The sequence below is a fragment of the Paramisgurnus dabryanus genome, chromosome 1 (genome assembly GCF_030506205.2).
Source record: "Paramisgurnus dabryanus chromosome 1, PD_genome_1.1, whole genome shotgun sequence".
NCBI lineage: Eukaryota > Metazoa > Chordata > Actinopteri > Cypriniformes > Cobitidae > Paramisgurnus > Paramisgurnus dabryanus.
Window position 1 is genome coordinate 65345937 of NC_133337.1, and position 23699 is coordinate 65369635.

The 23699-nt window shown below is 40.7% G+C and overlaps 1 protein-coding gene and 2 long non-coding RNA genes across 5 annotated transcripts in view; 2 read left to right on the forward strand and 1 right to left on the reverse strand.

Moving 5' to 3' along the window:
• The first annotated feature begins 1516 nt into the window (after nucleotides 1–1516).
• The window catches only part of LOC135739424 (uncharacterized), a 36009-nt gene continuing 13826 nt past the window's right edge, over nucleotides 1517–23699 (forward strand). Inside the window, exons 1-3 of one of the 2 annotated variants that reach the window (XM_065257695.2) lie at nucleotides 1517–1588; nucleotides 22620–22717; nucleotides 22860–23163. In XM_065257695.2, the coding sequence (XP_065113767.2) occupies nucleotides 22639–22717; nucleotides 22860–23163 (383 nt within the window). In that variant the 5' untranslated portion in view covers nucleotides 1517–1588; nucleotides 22620–22638. Of the gene's footprint in view, nucleotides 1589–20633; nucleotides 20655–22619; nucleotides 22718–22859; nucleotides 23164–23699 lie in introns of those variants that run through there. The other variant, XM_073815874.1, reaches the window with a different exon arrangement.
• LOC135734507 (uncharacterized) lies at nucleotides 1825–4078 on the forward strand. 2 transcript variants are annotated; one of them, XR_010527370.1, is made up of 5 exons: nucleotides 1825–2784; nucleotides 3319–3409; nucleotides 3508–3641; nucleotides 3724–3827; nucleotides 3938–4078. It is a non-coding gene; the product is annotated as an uncharacterized lncRNA (long non-coding RNA). The 2 variants fall into 2 exon arrangements; XR_010527369.2 differs by lacking the exon at nucleotides 1825–2784 and having other exon boundaries at nucleotides 2850–3409.
• Nucleotides 3993–5992, reverse strand: LOC141279859 (uncharacterized). Its single transcript, XR_012334690.1, has 3 exons — nucleotides 4885–5992; nucleotides 4453–4589; nucleotides 3993–4132 (listed from the first exon to the last, which is right to left on the reverse strand). It is a non-coding gene; the product is annotated as an uncharacterized lncRNA (long non-coding RNA).

The window sequence follows — 23699 nt, forward strand, 5'->3', positions numbered from 1 at the left end:
GGGGCGTTGCTAGACATAAAGCTCTACTGGGGCACAGGCCCCCAATTTTTTGCTGACTTTTTTGAAAGCCTGCTGTGTGCTAAAAGTGTGCAACACTTCTATACAATGTCATTTGCTTAACCCACTATTCTAGTGCAACAGGTACTGCAAAAGATACATATATACAAGTGTAATCTTCATCATATCTAACATTATTAACATGTTTGGAGGCATAAATGGCATAACATGTTTGGAAATAATGACAGCAGAGAAATATTTTCTACATTATACAATGATAGCAATGATTATTAACTTATTTTTACAAGAATATTTTAAGAAACCAGTCATTTTATGACTGCTATACTAAATAATCTCAGTCATAGTTACTGCTAACTGTTATGTAAGTTAGTGTCCTTGAGTTAAATATTATTAAACTAAATATTAATTTCATATCTCAAAATACAGAACAGTATAACACATACATCTGTTGATTTTCTCAGCAACGATGCAATTCTATAGACTTGACAGAGGTTTTCCTGAGATTTTTCCTCTGTTTGAGACCTGACAGGGTGAGGATGTATAGTTTGTCTTACATCCCTTAAACTCATCATCTCTACTTTCTTCTTCCCTTTCCCTGCTTTGCACAAAACATTTCTGATGTCCATCTACAGAAGTCAATAATGATCGAGTCAAAATAAGATTAGCATTATTATTTAGAAACTTACTTTAGTTTCGTTATGCTTTCATAAGCACTCGCGTGACGTCACCTTTTGAATGCGGTTGTGCGCGGTGAACGCAAACGCGCGCGGCCATGGATACGTGTGTGCACGCGTCAATGCGACTGCTTCGTCGCTTTTACAAGCCTAAATTGGGTAACTACTTTGCATAAAGATCCGTTTTTTCCGCGATTGTCTTTGTAAAGGAATAGGAATACACTAGTTTACTGCTAAAATATAAACTTGAGATTTACACCGGGGCACAAAAGATTTACACTGGGGCACGTGCCCAAGTAAAAGGGTTCTAGCGACGCCCCTGTTACAATATACAGTATTTATATCAGTGTAAAGCTAATGGCTGAATAAAGCTGTCAGGCACTAATACTGGAAAAATGTCATCACTAATGTCAACTCACTAATATGTTAGTATATCTTTACCTTTGAGTTCCAGTGGTCATGCTACTACCTAAATACTTACTACCCTAACCCTAACTCATTCTCATGTTGTTACAGTACAAACCCGTATAAATTTCTTTGTTCTGATGAATACAAAGGAATATATTTTGAGAATGTTTGTAACAAAACCATTTGTGGAACTTATTCACTTCCATAGTAGGAAAAAGAATACTATTGAAGTAAATAGGGTCCACAAATGGTTTTGTTACAAACATTCTCAAAATATATTCCTTTGTGTTCATCAGAACAAAGAAATGTATACTGGTTTGTAACAACATGAGAGTTAATTAATGATGACAGTATTTTTATTGGAGTGAACTATCCCTTTAAGGCTTTCCCTTTACAGTTTTTTACAGTTGTGACATCACATGATTACTTTTCTTCCTTACAGTACTACACTCCCTTTTCCTGTGAAAACAAACATCCTTGTGAAAGAGGTACGTCTCTTTTAGTCTCTTAATAATCTTGTTTGTTTTTTATCTTGAATATCTCTTTTATACTTATATTTTCATTAAATTCATTTGTATACACTTTAAAAACATTGGGTTAAAAACAACTCACATTGGGTTGTTTTAGCCGAATGGCTGGGTAGGCCTTAGGATCCTAGGCTAGCTTGACTAGTCAAGTTGATTTATTCATTTTAACCCAGCAAATGGGTTGTTTAGTATATCCTCTTGAAAGTGCAGACTAGAATCTGTCCTGATGATGGTCCAAAATCACAACCTTGAAACTTAGCAGTGGGGTTGATTTGACCCAGCGCAGAGTAGGCCTACACAGTTGAGGTGCAGGATAAACAACTTTAATTTTTTACCTCGACACAAAAAATTTTTCAGCAATGTACAATATTGTGAGAGTTGCTTGAGCAGTTTATGCAATGGTTAAAAACTTTATTTTTAATTTTCTGAAAAAGCAGATTATGTGTTTTTAGTTGAAATAAGTCATTCCTCACTCGTCTTCCTTTATTACATCATGTTATTTGCTTAGGTTTTTATAGGCTTTATGGAGTAAAATCTTAACATAAGTCTTATATTTAAGACAAAAATGTCAGATTTTGATTAAAGAGCACCTATTATGGGATACACGTTTTTAAACATCCTTTTGTGTGTAAGTGTGCATAAGTACATGCTAACGATATTCAAAAAGTACGTACCTCAAAGAAAACGATGACGCGAGTTATCGTCTCTAACGTTCGAGGACTACAAAAAACACTCGGATTGTAGGCAACAGTTTACTTCCTGGGATTAGTGACGTAGATAAGACCAACATTGTCATAGTTCAGCCCTCTCTGCTTTGCTTGGGTACGCCCTCAAAGACGGGGGTGGGGAGCGCCGAGTCAGAAGAGAGCTAAAATGGCGGAGGTTGTGAGTCCCTGCCTTGACTCTGTTTGCAAACTCTTGTTTCATTGTTTAAGCGATTAAATCTCTCGAGTAGACGCTGTCTCTTTAGATGCGAGGGAAAAATAGCACTTTATGGACTTCCACAGAGGACATCATGTTTAATACGGTTCTGGAAAAATCCAGTCAGAAGTTGTTCACGGAGTTTTCACAATAACTGCTTCTCATGAACCGAAGCTGGATTTGCGCGACGTCTCCTCTTGAAAGTTGGATTACTGTGCACTTTTGGATCACAGGCTGTAAGTATTCACGTTTATTATTTGCCTTTTACTGTACGTTACGTAACCGGTAACCGAAGATTAACATAATGTGCGTGTAGAGCTAAGCTTGCAAGCTAATTGTTTTGTGTTGTAATACTGTATTTCATAAACAACGTACCATATTTACACACGTGTATGTTGAATTATGCAGACTATCGTTTTTTTATCGATGTTGGTTTAGACATGTTTACAAACTTGCTAAGTTGCTAAGCTAAATACAAATGCCAGCTAAACTGTTACCAGTAAAATTTGTTCTCATGATCAAACTCAAGAAACTCTAAGTACAGATGATTTGTTTAAAGTTATATGTATTTTACTGTTGTATTTACTTGAAGCTTTCTTAGATTTTGAAACGAAGTAAACACATAATGTGTGTTGCTAATGTTGGGCCATGTAATATGTAATACATTTACGTTTTAATGAATAGTCTAACGATTTATAGTCGTTGTACTCTATTGTTATAATATGTCTTTTTGACTGAATACATGTTTGTTTTATTTGTCTATATCCTAGATTCGCAGCTGGACACATTCTACACTGTATGCAAACATGCAACATCATTACACACAGTACAAGGAGTCAGACTGGCATATGAGGAGCAAAGGTGTGTAACACATATGATGTATTTAGCTAGTGAAACCACTACCAGTCTTAGATGTATAACTGATGATGACAAAGTTTTTTTTCTCTGCATATTAATAGGAACCCAGGCAGTAGCATCGTTTCACAATGTTTCCATCACCATCATCAGTGGATGCCTTTGCTGTCCGTAGCCTGAGATTTCAGATTTGCAGCAAAAAAAAATTGATTTTCTCATTTATTGGAATGCTGTGCAGGTATTTAAGTATTTTAGTAACTTTGTTAAATAAAGTAGTATTTACTTTTACAATAAATTAATTGCTTGTTTATATTTTACAGGTATTTGTACCTTGTAGCCATCCATTACAATGTCACCAAGCTGTAACAAAAGCAGGAGAGGGAAAGTACAAGGCTATGTTCCCAAAACACACAAGTGACATACCGTAAGCAGTAATGTTTTATTTCAAATACATTCATAATTAAAAACTTAATGTATGAAGCAGGGAAATAAATGATCAAAACAAAAGATTTATTGACTGCAATATTTCTACAGTTATGTGGATGATGTGATCAGGCTTGTGTTTGATGAGGTATTTGAAGATAAGCTGAAGGAAGCCCTGATTCCAATGGACCTGGCATCACAGTTTGAGAGACCTTCAAAGGAGGACGTGATTGCATGCCATCTTCAGTGCAGGGGTCGTCGAAAGCCAAAATTGTGACCGATCTGATCAGGAAGCTCCAAGCGTATCTGGAGAACACACACGACAGGATGATAACCTTATAGTGTCGTCTTAAATAGCACCAGCTGACAAAGCTTTGATATGCCATTTATCTGAATAGATAGCTGTAAGAAATGAATTGAAAAATTTTTGAAACAATAGCACAATATGGTTACTAAAGTATGTTTATTTGTATATTGTTTAACATTTAAATATATATTTGTAATAAATAAAAAACTTTTGACTGAGTACTATATTTTCTTTAAAGTTACATCTTTTGTTCTTTTGGGCACTTTGTTACTATAATGATACTTAAGTGTTATTGGTTTAAAAATGTAATAAAACTTACTCTAGTCCTGCACCTCAAAGGCTTATAGTCGGTACAATAAATGTTCTGTGTGTAGGGATTTAGACAATTTGTGCAAAACCTGGATGATGAATCACACAGGTAAGAGGCCCTGGAACATGTTGCATTCTCCTTAAAACCTAATAAGTAAAAACATAGCACTTATAAGTAAGCAGTCTTTCATAAAAAAGTTTACCATAGTGAAATAATGTAGAACATTCATTTCAATTAATACTTTCTTTGTGCTACATTTGGTGTTTCCATATAGTTTGCACAGTAATATAGTATGTAAGCAGGCTTTTATAATAAAGTTTAGTATAGTAAAATAATGTTAATAAGTGAAATAGTTTTATAATCATTTCAAAAAATACTTTCTATGTGCTACATTTGGTGTTTCCATATAGTTTGCAAAGTAATGTAGTAAGTTATAATTACCTTTTGGATGTCTTTGCAACACATTTTCGTCTTCGTTTAGCATTCTGGCAGAGCTAAGGACACCTAAAAAAGTTAAATCCAATCGCGTTCATTGACGGAGATCGTTTATATCGTAACGGCCGTCTGAACTCTCTGGATCGAGCTCGAAGTGGTAAGGCAGTACAGACACCATCGTTTATAGAGAAATATAGCGCTTGTTTACGTTGCCTGTGACTCTCAGTCAGAACCGGAAAACCCACGCGTAGTCAGGGGCGTAACCTTTCAAACACACGCCGAACCCAGTTGACCAATAACAGTTGAGTAGTCATCTGACCAATCCGAATACACTTGACATTTTGGGAGGCGGAGACAGGAACTAAATCCGAGCGTTTTCCAGACATGCAGAAATCGGTGAGGTATGTAAGCAATTTATAAGACTCACAGTGCATTAGTTCAAGTTTTAATAACATGTAAGTACTATAGGATATTACAATAACGTGCTAATTTATTAGCATAATTGGTGCTCTTTAAAGGAGGCATTTTAAACATTCAAATAAAAGAGTTACCAATGTATTAACAATCCTGTGTGCGTAACAAAAAAGCTAACCTGCTAATATGACCATTGCAGTGTATGCGATAGTAAGGAATAATTGACAACAGGCCATTAAATTTTAAGAAAATAATGCACACCCAAGGTGCAATGCGGCACGACGCGAGTGTGCATTATTTTCAAAAATTCAAAGGACCGGAGTCAATTATTCCTCTTATACCACGGTTAGCACGAACATTGCTCTGGTCCCTATTTCTAAGACATTTGACAAGTAAGGTGTGCGGTTATCAGAAATTAATGCATACCCACGGAACATTTCTCAGCCAATCAGAATACAGCATTCAACAGACCCGTGGTATAATAAATATTAATATTAATCCAAAGATTGGGTTACACAAAACCACCCAAAAAACTACACAAGACTGAGAAAATAACCCAATTAAATGACCCAAAAGGCTCAACCCAGCATTTGGGTAAATAAAATAACCCAGCATTTTTTAGTGTGTAATGTTTTATTTTTTTGTGTGGTTAATATCTTCTTTACGTAAGGATGTGGGAAATACCATCTAAATAGGCTGTTACGTGCTTGATGTAAGTATAAGGGATGTTTTATCATAACATTTAAGGGAGACAATTGCGACCACTGTAACAAAACACAGTCCACCAAAGGCAATAGGTAAAGCATCGAAAAAACTTTATTTGCAGACACACGTGCTCCAGATAAACTTGAAAATGGGGAAAGGGGAAAATATAAGTGACACCAAATAAAAGACATAATTAAACCAACCCCCCCCCCCCAATAACTAATGTATTATTACAACGTAAATCTCTTTTCTTGGACTACAACAAACACACGGATTGTAGGCAACAGTTTACTTCCTGGGATTGGTGATGTAGTAAAGACCGACATTATCATAATTCCTCCCACTTGGACTTGTCGGGTAAGTTAACTCCTGTCAGTATTGCATTGTGAGCGAATCTTTAAAAAAAATTTTTTTAACACAGTGCCTCGCCCTCGACCAATCTGACTCCTTCACGCGACTGACTGTCACTGCCTGCACTTTCAACTGTCCTCGCGGCTTCTGCAACTTTAGCTCTCTACTCTAAAACAAAATATAAAAAAGAGCGGTGATGACGATGATAACCTCAGCACCGCGGTTGGTATCTCATTACTGCGGTGATGCGGTAACGCAGTTATCGTCACAGCCCTAGAATTAACGTCACCTTCATAGGTGGGTGGACTGGCAGCATGGGGCTCTGCTTCCGTGCATGTATATTGACCAGCAGACATCTGAGAAGAGAATCCCGCATTGCGTTGAACTTCTTACATGCGAGCGCTTAACCCAGCCAACTGGGAGGACAAAAACTCGACTTTACGAGAAGTGGAGGATAGTTGTGAGGAGTGCTGCCCAGAAGAGCTCACTGCTTGGCAAGTGCTGAGTGCATGGGGTCTGTGCTTGCTGAATCCATTATTTGGCTTGACTGTTCTGTCAGGAAGGAGTCAGAGAGAGGATTCAATTGCAAGTAAAATCTTTATTTATAAGGAAAGAGAGTCACTAGATAGCCAGACAGGAAACACCCTCCATGGTAGAGTTCTCAACGGGTACAAAAATATAAGCATATGACTCGGGTCAGACCTCGGGCTTAAAGGACAAGTTCGGTATTTTAGACTTAAAGCCTTGTTTTCAGATTGTTTATTGTGAAATAGAATGGTTTTGACTGAAATTTCGACATTTGCAGCTGCCCTGAGAATTTTTGCGTGTTTGTGTTTCACCTCACACCTCTACAATGGGTGCACTGGAACAATCCTTCCTAAAATGCATTAAACTTTCGTTTACAAAGACGTGAAACTCACCGAGTGGTCAGGGGTGTTCACTGATATGCTCACACAAAAATCGCTGCAAAAGACGCATTCCAACAGGTTTTATCGTAGTTTTTACCAACTCCATTGACTTGTATTAGATGTCCTATAAGGTACGGTATTACTCCGCGCCGGGAACTTTGTTTCTATTCTTGCAATTGGCAATGGCAGATTAGCGCCACCACCTGGGCTGGAGTGTCTATTATTCAAGCTCTAAGCGGAAGAATGTACGGGTGTGAGGCGTTTTGGAAAAATAGGTCCGAATGCAACGAATGCTAAAACAGCTGTTGGAAAGCATCTTTTGCAGCGATTTTTGTGTGAGCATAAAACGAAAGTTTAATGCATTTTAGGAAGGATTGTTCCAGTGCACCATTAAACCCATTGTAGAGGTGTGAGGTGAAACGCAAACACGCAAAAAATTCTCAGGGCAGCCGCAAATGTCGAAATTTCAGTCAAAACCGTTCTATTTCACCATAAACAATCTGAAAACAGGGCTTTAAGTCTAAAATACCGAATTTGTCCTTCAATCTTTTCCGCTCAGTGAATTTTTTTATTAATCATCGCTGCTGTTCACTGGAAACTCTGGGTTCTGTCTAAACAAACACACACACAAAAAAAGAAATGTCAGTTCAGGCCGAACTCGTGACAGCAGCCTTCTAATTGACGTCCTGTTTTAGTAAAGTGAGCTGACACAATAATTTTCATATTTCATAATTTGAACCATTTTATATGACTAAAGGATCAAGAAAAGAGGACAGGATATGACATGGTTACTTTGTACATGATTGTAATGTTCAGTCATTGTTTAATAAACACTTATGGCAGTTTTCCCAAGTCTATTAATTTTTTCCTTCCTGAAAATGGTTCAATAAATACCGTACTGAGGGCATGATATCAGAATCCCACCATACCGTGAATTTTTGATACCGTTACATTCCTACTGATCAGTACTGTAACTATCAGTTACATGTCAATCTGCACCATGGCTATGAAACTCTGAGAATGATCCAATCACAACAAAATGGGAGGGTTTGAAGGCGGATCTGAAACAAGCCAAGCTCAGCTTCAAGTCACATGTTTTGAACAAGTTTACTGACCTACATATGTCACAGGCGGAGCGGGCCACAGATGTCATGAGTCCCGCCCCTCCCTAGTTTCCACCTCGAGGAGGTCCCAAAAGCACCCCAATGACCAAACACACGAGAGAGTAAGTAACAGTTAAAACAAACTTTATTAAATTATTTAAAATGAAGAAAGGGCAGGGGAAAAGGGGACACTAAAACTATAACTCTCCGGGCCAGGGAGAGCGGGGTTTCCAGAGTCGCCTGGAGTCTCACGGGGACAGGGGGTGAGTTGCTATGCCTTTGTGAGACCTTGTCCGTCCGTGACTTGCAGTGGGTATTCCTAATCGAGCTCCTCCTTTTTGTCCACAGCCGTTGCAGCCCAATTCCTCCACTCCTGGCTCCTCGACAGAAAGGACGCACACAGGTAAGTATGAAGGTAAGTATAGAAGAGAATGGGTACCTGGGGTTGTTTAGTCCAACAGATTCGTATCCTGCGGTCGTATACGGGGGCGTCCAGTGAATCGGTGGGATTCCGGGGGTCGGCCTAGAAAACACACAGGGGCTATTGAGAAGAGTACAAAAGGGTCCATCATTCCATCTCCAGACATCGAGGGAATTCTACAGGTAAGTATAGAAGGTAATACACTGAGTTCACAACTTCAAACAATAACACAGGAGAACCAGGTAAGTACACTGAACTCGTAGCGTGGATACTCAGATAAGTGTAAAGGGGCAATGTACTGAACTCGTAGCTTGGATACACAGGTAAGCGTAATGAGGCAATGCACTGGGCTCGTAGCTTGGATGCACAGGTAAGTGGAAAGGGACAATGCACTGGGCTCGTAGCTTGGATGCACAGGTAAGTGTAAAGGGACAATGCACTGGGCTCGTAGCTTGGATGCACAGGTAAGTGTAAAGGGGCAATGCACTGGGCTCGTAGCTTGGATGCACAGGTAAGTGTAAAGGGACAATGCACTGGGCTCGTAGCTTAAATGCACAGGTAAGTGTAAAGGGACAATACACCGGGCTCGTAGCTTGGGTATACAGATAGGCGTCAAGGGCCAAATACACTGGGCTCGTAGCTTGGATATACAGGTAGGCGTCAAGGGGCAAATACACTGGGCTCGCAGCTTGGATATACAGGTAGGTGTCAAGGGACAAATGCACTGGGCTCGTAGCTTGGATATACAGGTAGGTGTCAAGGGGCAAATACACTGGGCTCGTAGCTTAAATCCACAGGTAAGTGTAAAGGGGCATTGCACTGGGCTCGTAGCTTGGATGCACAGGTAAGTGTAAAGGGGCAATGCACTGGGCTCGTAGCTTGGATGCACAGGTAAGTGTAAAGGGACAATACACCGGGCTCGTAGCTTGGGTATACAGATAGGCGTCAAGAACCAAATACACTGGGCTCCTAGCTTGGATATACAGGTAGGCGTCAAGGGGCAAATACACTGGGCTCGCAGCTTGGATATACAGGTAGGTGTCATGGGGGAAATGCACTGGGCTCGTAGCTTGGATATACAGGTAGGTGTCAAGGGGCAAATGCACTGGGCTCGTAGCCTGAATACACAGGTAAGTATAAAGGGGAAGTAACTTCAGCCTTACGGATGTAACTCACCAACCCGGAGACGGCGGGGGTACCACTTTAGTCTCCAGACCTTCAACCCCGAGAGAGAACGTAGGTTCACACACACACAGCGGATCCTCCGTACTGGGACGGATTCCTGGTGACCACACACTTAGACAGGGACTCCCAACGTATCGGGACACAGTCCCTCGTCGATGCAGAGCCCTTGGCTCGAAACTAAGGATTTGCAGCAACACACACAGAGCTTCTAAAAGCAATGACAATACTTCAGTGAGCAGATAAATACGAATACATCACCACTGAACTCGGCCCAAGGGAGCAGGTGGAAGTACAAGGCAGGTTGCTGCGCGTCGGTAGGATCTCTCAGGCAGGTATCCCAGATTGAAGCACCACACCGAGGATTTACTATATGACTCGGCCTAACGCTTCCCTCTCCTCTCTTCCACAGCGTGACCAGAGATCTAGATAGGGGCTGGCATCTGAAATATCACAGCGTGTAATCACACACAAGACAGCACGTCCACTTCTCCACACAGTAGTTGATCTAATTTTTACACCTTAGTACTTCACACAATACTCACAGCAAACTCCTCTCCTTACAGAGTTCACGGCACCAATCGTTGGAAGGGGTGGATTATAGATTGCCGTCTGGGTATGTATAAAGGTAACAGTCATCCAATGACACCAGCTCACTCTCTTTCATCCAGAGCTTCGTCTTCGGCCTAAGGGGTGAGTGCTGACAACATTTACAAACCACTGCACGCAAATCTTCAAGTGTAAACACAGTAATGACAAGACTCACCCACAGCAATCCACACACTCACGGTGACTTAAGGCTGCACCGCCACAAGAGCTGGGAGTAGACCCGGGATGGGAGACCGAAAGGCTGACGTGAAGGATGGCTAGATAGACATCACCCCGTGACCGTAATCCACACTGCTGTTCTGTTTCCAGTCGTGCTAGCAGACACCGCTCATACAAACATTCCAAGAGCTGTAACAATGCATACTCACGGATTCGTTGATCTACAACAATTCCCTTCTCCTTATCCTTCCCAACCCGTCCTTCAATGACGCCGATGATCAATACGGGAGACTGAAGAGCAAACACACTTATTTCCACACCTGCATGCAATGAAGCCCAAATTTGGTTGCCCAGAGTAACCAGGAAGTAGTGGTGCATCACAGATTCTCGTCCGGGCGGAACCATTAGTTGCCACTTTTAGTTCCACTCTTGAATCACCCCGTGACACATACACACTCATTGACTAGCTGAGAATGAAATGGGACCAGCTCAGTTTGAAGTACCACTGAAAGCGGCTGTCATGCAGGCCCAACTTCTGGAGGAGTTGGTGAAACTCACCAAGCTGGGTGCGCCTCTGAAAGATCTGATGGACCCAGACACAACGCCAAATGAGTCTACGACGTCTTTCAGCCTTCCACAGCATATAAAGCACAGCTTCCATCTCAACAAAATCCATGTCAACAAGACTGGAGCTGGCCGTCTGGCAGAAGCCCCTCCCATGACGGATATTCATGTGCGAATGAAGTTAGTTAACTCAAAATGTAAAAGCATCTAACAACGCGTGAATAGCATGATTTATTCGCTTCATTCGCATCTGGTGTGAACACACAGTGAGAGCTTAATCAACTCATTATTTCAGATTCCCAAAATCTATGTACTGTGGCGGGTGAATTTTTCTTCTTGAGTCAGCTTACATAATAAAGACTGTAAGCAGTAAGACCGAACTTCTTAAGATCTTTGTGTGTGACGCTTGGTGGCGCTTTCTGACTGGTGCTTTTGTTTCTGCTTTCACTTTCCTAAGGCCATCAGCTGGAGGTGGCAATGGGTGCGAGGGCACTTTCATCGCTGCTTGCAGCTTTAATTAGGGCCCGAGCACTGAGGAGTAGTGTTGTTTTTGGCGGCCTGTTTTAATTTTAGTTTTAGTCTAGTCTTTATGTCAAGCTGACATTTTAGTTTTTATTAGTTTTAGTCAGTTCATACTCTTTTTAGTCTAGTCAAGTTTTAGTTGACTATAAGTCTGGGCATTTTAGTCTTATTTTAGTCAGAATTATCCTTGACTATTTTTGTCTAGTTTTAGTCGACGAAAACTGGTGACATTTTTAGTCTAGTTTTAGTCAATGAACATTGTATTTTAGTCTCTTTTTAGTAATGCAATTCTATTTAACCCAGTCAATATAGTATAAGTACCTAGCAGAAGTATAGACAAAACCAAAATTTTCTTTTAGCCAAACCTATTAAAAAAAGTTATCTTGTTATATTATACCTTATAGATATAAGAATACATCCATTTCAGACATGGAAGATGCTCTGATTGGAATTTACTTGATTTGAAGATATATATTTTACTTAATTTTATTTAACCTCTGAGTGAGTGACTTGACTGTAGGTAAAGAGTCTACATTAAAGTCTACAATACATAATCAAAACAGAGTAGTCTAAGCAGAAACACACACACAGGGCCACTGCTGGTCAGATGGGTGCCATAAGCTGACTTTTACGGTGGTGTCACCTTTAGTTAAAAAACAACAACAAATCACAACTATAGTAGGCTATGTGTGAGAATAGCACTTTATTAAAATGCTATAGCACTTTATTAAAATGCTATTGTTATCTTTTATAATTGTATTTTGACAGCAACACAAACTACAATTATACAAATATGCAATATCTGTATTTGTGTAGCTAATGGCACTATAATGTGACAAAGCTAATTTTACGTGTCAGTATAAATCCAAGCAATTTTGGAGAATTACTAAATATCTTTCATGTAAGTAAATTAATAGCCAGCTTTAAGAAACATCAAATGTCTATTAACAAAAGCAAAAGTTTGTATGTATGGTTATGTTCTCTTAATAATACAGCTGTTTGATTGATTTAACACTCAAACATTCAGTTAAGCAAGTTTAGTTAATTCAAATAATAAATAAGGACACAGACCCTTGTTGTTAGCATATAAGTTACAAAACAACGTCTTTAGCATATATATATTTACCATGCTTCAAAACACAACGCAGCACATGTCATTTAAACGATTGAAGATGCAAACTGGTACATTGTTATATTATTTAAATCACACAGATGAGTTCGCGGTGCCAGCAGTCAACGCTATACATATTAACAGGCTTGTGAACTCACCTGAAAACGATGCACGGGTTTCATTTTGGACTTTTCGTTTCCATTTGAAGACTTGATGCGGCGGTGTATTCGCGGGCGCAGCTGGCCATCAAACGTGACGTGTCGCGTGTTACTGCGCAAACGGATTGCGTATGATATCAAAGCATCGCGAGAACAGACTGCTCTGCATGCTTTCTAATTGCTCTCGCGGTACGTTTACGTATTTTTGCAGAGCGCCATTGAACACACATGATAATTTGCAGTCAGGTGGCGGGGTGCCAGGAGATGGCTAGACGAAATAACGTTATAACATTTCGTCTCGTCTCGTTTTGGTTAACGAAAATGAAGACACATTTTAGCATAGTTTTTATTTAGTAAACCACTTTTAGTCTCGTTTTTATTCGTCAACAATATTGGATTATACATTTTATTATAGTTTTCGTCACATAACCAGCATTTACGTTGAGTCTCGTCTCGTTTTCGTCACGTGGTAAAGGTTCGTTGACGAGGATATTTCGTCATACTTTTCGTTGACGAAAGCAACACTACTGAGGAGCCAGCAGCCTAAGCCATACTGTTTTTCTTAGGACTTAATAGGGCCAGAGCATCGAGGTGCGAAGCCTTATTGTATTTCTTACACTGCAAAAAGGTTGAGCCAACTTAAAACAATAAAGCAACTTATTGCAAGAGCATTGTTGAGTAAACTCAGCCAGGGCTGAAGCCCACTCAACCTAAAAGATTACAAACATTACAAGTTGACAAAACATAAATATTATTAGGTTAAGGGTAGCCTTAATGAAACATGGATTGCAACAGAAAACCTAAGGGTTCACTTAAGGAACCATAGGCTGTCTACAAGTATTTACCCCTAAATGCTGAAGTATTCCCTTAAGTTCTGCCATGTGTTACAAATTCCTTAGTACCCATTTTACCTTTAAGAATTAAAGGACCATAACAGGTCCCTTAACGTCACATACGATGGCTGATATTATGGCTATTTAAGAAGAGGAAGTACCAGGGGACATTTCTAACAATCAAAATAATATCTTGGAGAAAAATGAATCGCATTTATTAGGAGAATACCAGTTTGATCGTAATTCAATCCAATGTGCTTAAAGTTTTAATTACATTGAGGTAGTGATGGGGACGAGACCGCCTATGCCGAGTCCGAGTCAAGACCGAGTCTATTAAGGGTCGAGACCGAGTCCGTTGGTTTTCAAATACAGTCGAGTCAGAGTCAAGACCGAGTCTTTGAGGAAGCAAGTCTGAGTCGAGAACGAGTCCTTTAGGGGTCAAGACCAAGACCATAAAAAAATCAGTTTTCATATTCATGATTTAATATCACCCCAGTTAATAATCAACAGTTAGGCCTACAGATTAAGCTAAATTTTCTAGTGGTATGTCTAAATTAGTAGACTTAGCAACTTTTATCATTTTCCAATATTTCCCAGTTGTATACTGTATCTTTGCATTCCACCATGGGATGCCATTTTCAAATAATGCCCATCAACATTTTATTATTATTGTTGTTACGTGCTGTGTGTTTTTTATATGAACATAAATGTTACACAGTGACTTTCTGGGGCGGAACTAAAGTTGGTGGGAATTGGCTCCGCCCGGACCATAAAACACAAACATCGGCACTTCCGGGAAACTCTGGGAGGAAAATTAGGCTTTATCAGGCACAGGTGTGTGAAGTGAACGTGGCGATTTTGGATTGGACAACGGGGAGAAGAGGAGGAGTATATAAAGAGCTTCAGAAGTTGCAAACGGGGCAGTTTTATTCTAGCCGATCTGATGAGAGGAGTTGAGGTCTGGGCGAAGTTAGCATTGTGAAGGCGGAGGATACTATTGACTGGGTGAAGAAGGAGATAAGGAGTAACTAGTAACTGGGCTGAGTATATTACATTTAAATGAAAATCTGTGAAACAACATATGTAAAAAAAATATAGCTGCAAAGCAGCGATGCCGGAGTCAAGCCAAAAAGGGCACAGAATGAAGTATCAGTAATGACTGTCTTGATTTTAGATCTAAGTTTTCTGTAGATTAAGGCAAAAATAGCAATTTTTCAAATCTTCTGTATCTTGGTGGCGCTGCACCAAAACAATAGATGGTGCCGCGGGTCATGATTGTGATGACACCCACCAAATTTGATATACATATGATTAAGCAATGTTGAGATATAGCCTCAAATGACTTGACCAGTGGGGGCACTGCACCAAAACAATAGATGGTGCCTCGGGTCATGATTGTGATGACACCCACCAAATTTGATATACATATGATTAAGCAATGTTAAGATATAGCCTCAAATGACTTGACCACTAGGGGGCACTGCACCGAAACAATAGATGGTGCCTCAGGTCATGATTGTGATGACACCCACCAAATTTGATATACATATGATTAAGCAATGTTGAGATATAGCCTCAAATGACTTGACCACTGGGGGCACTGCACCAAAACAATAGATGGTGCCTCAGGTCATGATTGTGATGACACCCACCAAATATGGTGTACACACAATAAAGCGATCTGGAGATAAAGCCTCAAAACTCTTAACCTAGGGGGCACTGAAAACTTTACAAGGGCTTTCAAAAAAATGTTGCTGATGAAATAGGTGGCCCTGTGACAAAACATTCCATGCACCCTCAGTTCATGACATTTACAAGTTGTGAAACATTTACCTATTCATACACTGTCAGCCATGCGAGAGCCATCCAGCTCATCAGGAGCAGTTGGGGTGCTCAAAGATACCTCAACACTTGGTCAGGTGGAGCTGGGGTTTGAACCACCAACCTACACTAACCACTGAACCACTGGAAATACGCACATTAATATGCAAAACTTTTGCAAAGATATAGCCTCAAATCCATTTCGGCGTGCTCGCCATAATATTTGTTGATGCGCTATACCAGGGGTTCTCAAAGTCCGGACTCCGGTCCGGATCCGGACCCGACGGGAACTTGATCCGGACCCGCGTCCACTTCATAGTACAAGTGCATTAATTTCTATGTGATTTATTAAATGTGTGCATTTGCTACTTTACAAATGTATATTAAACTTGTAAACCATTCGTTTAGTTTTTTTTCTATTTAGATTTAAGAATATTCCTGGTCCGAAAATAAAACGAGTTATTTAAAAATTTCCCGTGTGACGCTGTAGCCATCACACCCAGATATTATGCACAGCTACTTAATGTACTACGGCTTTTGATCAGTAAGTCCTTATCAATCTGAAATCACTGTTGGTTTGATTCGTTTAAAACATGCATTTAAAAAAGCAACACTCGTCAAACATAATCATTATACATATTCTTTATTGTCATGAAAATACCTGAAAAGGTTTGAAGAACAGCAATATTAATATATCCTTAAGACATTTCCTGGAGCTGCGTGTTTCTGGTTCTTCGTCTGCAGCGCATATTAAGTTTCTGCCTGAGAGCGCCCCCTGGCTTTTGGATGTAGCGGCATTTCACCGTACTTCATTGAGAAGCATAGCAAGATCATCAGCCAATTTATAGGTGCACCCCTAATTTTGGTCAGTGTCTCTGCCTACCAACCACACCTTTTTTGCCACGGTTTATGCATCTGATGGAGAACATACTGTGCCATTTCACTAATTAGGTTGCTCTGTATTTTACACCTGGTTACTTTTGGCATATTTCTTGTGTTTATGTTTAAAAAAAATTGTTTACTTTAAATGCAAAATACACTTAAGTTTTTCCCAAACTATTTGTGTTGATTTGTTATATAAACAAACGATTTACATAAAGTTTTTTCCGGACCTATGAAAATTATGAGAATTTAGATTTGGACCTTTGAATGTAAACTTTGAGAACCCCTGCGCTATACAATAACTGATTGGTCTATCAAAATCTTTTTATGACTTTTTGTCTAGAGTCTAGATTGTGTGTACCAAATCCAAGCCAATCAAAGGACGCTGTAGGAGGAGTTTGAAAAAGTTTGTATGCTTTGTAATTGAAAATGGCCATCCGAAAACATTTTGGTATCGTTTGACTCGGCATGCCTCAAGGAATCTAACAATAGCAATTTCATGATTTTAGACTCAATTCTGCAGTATATAAGCAAAAACCATCACTTTTCAAATCTCGTGACCACTAGGTGGCCTTGTGACAAACTGTTCCATGCACCCTCAGTTCATGACTTTTTGACATATAACAGTTGGGGTTAGATGTCTCACTCATGGACAACTCAACACTTAGTCAGGTGGAGCTGGGGTTTGAACCACCAATCTTCCGATTTGTAGACAACCTACACACTAACCACTGAACCACTGGCAATGCACACATTAATGTGCAAAACTTTTGCGAAGATATAGCCACAAATCCATAATTTTAATATCAAGTTAGCATTAGATATAAGCAAAAATAGCAATTTTTCAAATCTTGTGAACACTATGTGGCACTGTGACGAAACATGTCATGACTGCCATCAAAACTTCTTTGGCAAAGATACAGCCTCAAATCCGTTTGTTCACGCTCTACGTAAAATGTTATGACGCGGTATACGGAAACGGATTGGCGAATCGACACGAATTCCATAACTTTTTGCCATGAGTGTCTCTAGATGCTAAACAGCCATTTTTTTACACAAATTGGACAAAAGCTCTAGGACGAGTTCGAAAAAGTAGGTTTTACAAACAATTCAAAATATCAAAATAATTAGCATAACGGAAATGACGTCATATGGTGCAATCGAATTGGCATGAGCCAAGGAATCAAATGAAACAAGAATTGCGTTTCTATGACGTATGGGTCAGCAGTTATAACCAAAAATGCAAGTGAAAATTTGGACTGTTGGTGGTGCTATGGGGTTTGACAAAGACACCCCAAATTTGGTGTGGGGACTATTTGGAATGTCCTCTTTGAGTGTGCCAAATTTCATAACTTTCCGACAAAAAAAGTTAAAAATCAAAATGGCCGACCCCCAAAATGGCCGACCATTACCTTTTGGTATTGTTTGACTTGGCATGCCTCAAGGAATCTAACAATAGCACTTTTATAATTTTAGACTCAAGTTTGCAGTAGTTATAAGCAAAAATAGCAATTTTTCAAATCTTGTGAACACTAGGTGGCGCTGTGACGAAACTGGGCACGAACCCTCAGGTCATGACTGCCATCAAAACTACCAAGTGTCGTGTGAATACGTTTAACTTTGGCGAAGATACAGCCTCAAATCCGTTTTTTCTCACTCTACATAAAATTTGTTGACGTGGTATACGGAAACGGATTGGCGAATCGACACAAATTCCATAACTTTTTGCCATGAGTGTCTCTAGATGCTACACACCCATTCTTTACGCAAATTGGACAAAAGCTCTAGGAGGAGTTCGAAAAAGTAGGTTTGACGTCATATGGTGCAATCGAATGGGCATGAGCCAAGGAATCAGAAGAAACAAGAATTGCGTTTCTATGACGTACGGGTCAGCAGTTATAACCAAAAATGTAAGTGAAAATTTGGACTGTTAGTGGCGCTATTGGGTTTGACATAGACACTCCAAATTTGGTGTGATGACTATTTGGAATGTCCTCTTTGAGTGTGCCAAATTTCATAACTTTCCTACGTACGGTTCTATGAGCTGCCATAGACGCAATGGCGGAAGAAGAAGAATAATAGATAATAATAATAATAATAAGAAAACTAACAATCCCAATAGGGGTCTCGCCCATTCTGGGCTTGACCCCTAACAATATACTTTGAGTAACAGTCATAGGAATACTCACCGGAAGTGTCGTCGAGGGGGATCGCCAGCGATTGGTAACCGATGGTGTGAAGAGTATCCGACCCCTAAAAGGAGAAGGAGACAAAGGAAGAGTGGTATCACCGCTTGTGAGTAATCCTGGACAGTTGTATATTACATCATATTGGAGGGTAAACCATCCAGCGAGTGTTGTGAGTTTCTAGCATACAGCTTAGCGGCCCCACTGTAGAAAGGAGTTATGGGTGAGCCGGGGATCACAAGTAGAGGAAGACGCAGGGGGTCGCGATGGCGACGGTCACATTTCGACCCTCCGTTGCAATCAGCGCCCAGTGAATCCCAGGACGAGTCCTAGTCAGCCGTGGTTCTGACCCTATTTCACTTAGAGTGTGTGGAGTGCAGTGAGTGAGTCCTTGTCATTGCCGTGAGTGTGTACACTTGAAAACTTGCAGTGCTATGCTGTGTTTGTGCCATCAGTAACCAGCTCTAGGCTGGACGAGTCGTGGGGAAACAAGTGGACGTCGAGGCTGGTGAGGTGACATCTTATTCACAAGCCATTTGTGACTTCCTGCATGGATACCCTACATTGACGCCCTGCATTGACATCCTGGATCTTCCTGTCCCTGCAGAGGCAGTGGTGAGCTAACCAAGCACGAAAGACTGGTGTGAGTAAAGCGAGAAGTATCTATTGGCAAGGAAAAAGCTTGGCTGCTGTGAGAGGAAAGTTAGCTGTGTGGATAACCTTATCTGTTGTGGAGCCCCTTCAAAGGTTCGCCCCTGTCTAGATCTTTGTCCCGTCAGCTGGAGGAGAGAAGAGGTAAGCGTTCGGCTCGGTACAGCAGTTCCCAGCTCAACTGTTGTCCATTGGAGCCTCAACGTAGGCCAGTGCAAGACGCTCTCGTCGTTCAAGGTCTGTAAGCTCCATTTACTTACTGTTTTGCAGTCTACTTACCAAAAGTCCACCGCCCAAGAAGAGTGATGTATGTGAATCTCCTGCCTGTTGTTGAGAAGTCATAGAGTAACTGTAAAGCCCCAGTCACCTGAAAATTACTTGCCTTTCTGCCTAAAGCTAAGAGTCAGTGGAGTGAGTTGTGCGATACCTGAAGTAACTGTAAAGCCCCAGTCATCTGTAAATTACCTACCTTCTGCCTAACGCTAAGAGTCAGTGGAGTGAGTTGTGCGATACCTGAAGTAACTGTAAAGCCCCAGTCACCTGCAAATTACTTACCTTTCTGCCTAAAGCTAAGAGCCAGCAGATCGAGTTGTACGTTACTTGAAGTAACTGTAAAGCCCCAGTCATCTGTAAATTACTTACCTTCTGCCTAACACTCAGAGCCAATGGAGTGAGTTGTACTTTACCTGAAGTAACTGTAAAGCCCCAGTCACCAGTGAATTACTTACCTCTCTGCCTAACGCTAAGAGACAGCATACGTTACCTGAAGTAACCGTAAAGCCCCAGTCCTCTGCAAAATACTTGCCTTCGGCTTAAAGCTAAGAACCCGCAGTGTGAGTTGTACGCTATTTGAAGCAGAAGCAAAGTCCCAGCCGTCTGGAAAGTACTTACCCGTTGTCTATAGCAGCGAACTAGCAGATTGGGCCGTACGCCGCTTGAGAGAAAACCAAGACCCCAGCCATCTGCAAAGTGTTGACTTACCTGTGTTTCCATCGCAGATTGAGCGACCTCCCTTTTGCAGTACTTACATGTGCCACCATCCGAGGGAGCGGCGGAACAATCACAGCAACCACCTCTCCTTTTTCCAACCGACGGGCAGAGCCGAGCCCGGCAGCAGAGGCGCTGCTCATCCGGCCGTAGAGCGAGTAGGGACACCCCTACGGGACCGACTTGGAGTTGGACACGTACAAGTGCAGGTACCAATACACCAGCCCCCAAATACTCACCCTCTGTCTCTCCTTATACCCAGGAAGAGAAGAGTGCCCCGGCCCGGGCCGCTGTAAGCAGAACAAAGGAAACCAGTGGATAAACTGTTTGTCATCACAACACCAGGAGAAAAGCAAAAGAAGGACCCACCTAGGATTTGCTTGCGACGGAGTTCAGGAGACTCGAAATTGTGCCAGCCAAGTGGATTTTAGCTCTCCCCTTTTCCCTTCTCCATATTTTTATGTAATTAAAAAAAAAAAATTTTTAATTATACTTACGCTCTCTGGGCCCTATTTTAACGATCTGAAACGCAAGTGCGAAGCGCAACGCGCAAGTGAGTTTGTGATCGGATCTTGGGTGCTGTTGCTATTTTCCCGGCGTGAGAAATAACTCTTGCGCCAGGCGCAAATCAATAAGAGGTTGGTCTGAAGTCGGTTCATTATTCATAGGTGTGGTTTGGGCGTAACGTCAAATAAACCAATCAGAACGCTATCCAACATTCCCTTTAAACGCAAGGGCGCAAGTTCCATGGCGGGTTGCTATTATTATGACGGATTTACCAGGCGTACGCCAGGAGCGGTTCACAGCCGAGGAGACCCACGTCAAAGACAGAGAAGTTTTTTTTATGGGGATAGGAGAAACCCGCCCAAATCAGCGTAGGTTAAACAGGCGTGAGAGGAAATAGCCACAATTGTCTCATCAGCTGGCATCCCCATCGTTGCGCCAGCATAAATCGGGCACGCCGTGTAACGGGAGGTGGATCTGCCTCTACACAGACGCCAGCAGAGGACATCGCTGCGTCCACCCTCACCACTGAAAGGGTTTGGGGGCTTTGAAATCGGACCCAAGAAACGCAAGCAAGGTCCAACCCCAAAGTACTCTTACAAATCAAGTTCATATACATTAAGGTTTCTTATGAAAACATTTTAATTATTATTTACATAAAATAAACGTAATACAGCCACACAACAAAGTTATGAAAATATTTTAATCGTTATTTGCATGAGAATAAATAAAAACTATCACCACAATGCTCACCACTATGATTCCCCTTATCTCGTGTATTAATATTTTTAAGTGTAACAATTTATTATTTGCAAAAATAACTGTTGCATCTGTGTATATTAGATATGCAAAGTGTATGCGCGTTGTGCACGCTATACATTATGGTCAAGCATGCGCCCTTAAAATAGCATAATGAACAACGCGCAACTGACTTTAAACTTTTTTTTTCTGGTCAGTGGCGCAATTGTTTTTTGAAACTGCAAAATAGCATCAGGGATGGTTTGCGCCGGAACACGCCTCTTTTTTTGCGCTGAACCACCCAGGGAGCGCAAGTTCATTCCCTAGTTTGCCGACGTGCTTCTGTGACGGGAAAAACCCGCTGTGCGCCGGGGCAAAATACGAATGCTACATGCGTCACTGACAAAGTCAATTGCGCTGGGTGCAAGATAGAGCCCTCTGTGTGTCTGGTCATTGGGGTGTTCTTGGGACCTCCTCGAGGTGGAAACTGGGAAGGGGCGTGACTCACGACATCTGTGGTCCGCTCCGACCTGTGACATAAAAAAACACGTTGGTCTCGAGGACTGAAATTACTAGTCCTTCTCCTCCCACTGTAGTCCGAGACCGAGTCAAGACCGAGTCTTTGAAGGAACAAGTCCAGCAATGCCCGGCAATGCGAGGCCCGGCAAACCTTTCTCTCATCATGGCAGTTGGGGGGGTTCTACCATAAAGCTTGGGGCCTTTCACTGTTCTCTACACAAAATTTTACAATTAACAGAATTCAAACAAATTTAGTCAAATAAAATAAATTTTTTAAGTTCTTTAACTCAGTTGACATGAATATTTAAGTTTAGCCATTTTAATCTTATTACATTGTGTTACTTTTAAATAATTGTTTGCACATTAAAACATTTCTGGGTCCATTTTGTGAAGTAGTATGCTTTTTAACACAGATAAACTTGCTGACCAGAGATGGACCTGATAACTGTGCTGGTGGTGAGGGTGGTGGGCATCCTGCTCGGACTATCTATATGCATGATCAGACCTATAGGTGAGATACACTAAAGCTACTACCTACTGTTTCTCATATCTCAAAATCTACAAAGTATGTTTTATCCATTGATTAAATATACAGCTTTGTTTTATGCACCCATTAAACACAGTTTGCATGTCACCACTTTGTTTCCTGACAGAACTGATAGATAACAAGGATATTATAAGGAATCGACTCCAAAATGCTGCCCAGAATGCACTAGATGCTATTAGTTCTAACGCTAGGTTGACTGCTTCTGAAGATCAAGCGAGAAGGGGCCAGCATGTCTTTAACAACGGACTCCTTAAGTTTCACGAAAAAGTTCTGGAAGACCTGCATAAAGACCTGTTCAAAAATAACATCATAATCCCTGATGAAAAACTGCAACAGCTGAAGAAGCGTCTTGATATCCCACTCAGCACAGCTGTACAAAATGCAATTAGTACGATGGTGGTCCACTTCAGGTTAGTGTCCAGTGTACACACCTTAGCTTGCAAGTGTTGTACACTTCAATTTTTTTATATCAACATAAGTTTTTGTTTTACTCCAAATTATGTTAAATAATTTCAACCTGTTTTTAAGTTATGCCAACTATATACAAGTGAAAAATTTAAAAAAAGTAGGTTAAATTGATTTGCATAACCAGTTTGATCAAAAAAAGTTTTACATGGTAGGTTTATTGTATGTATGTATCTTATGGATAAAATTAGTCAAGGGGGTTGTATGATTATTTGGTTCATAACTTCCTATTCAAAAAGTTTTATCAATTGTAAATAATAATGACATGTGCTGCAGCTGCATAGTGTTATGTCTATTTAGTATTTTTCAGTAATGCAGTTATTTTGGGAAAAATGTTAATAATTGCATTGCAGGCTGATTTAAGGTGTGCCCTAAAGTTTTTGCTTGCTCTCCTTATTTTTTGTCTGGAGCCCTGAATGACTAGACTTTTAAATTTTTTTTAAACTTTTTTTTGAATGGGGGCACTTCAAATGTGTTCACC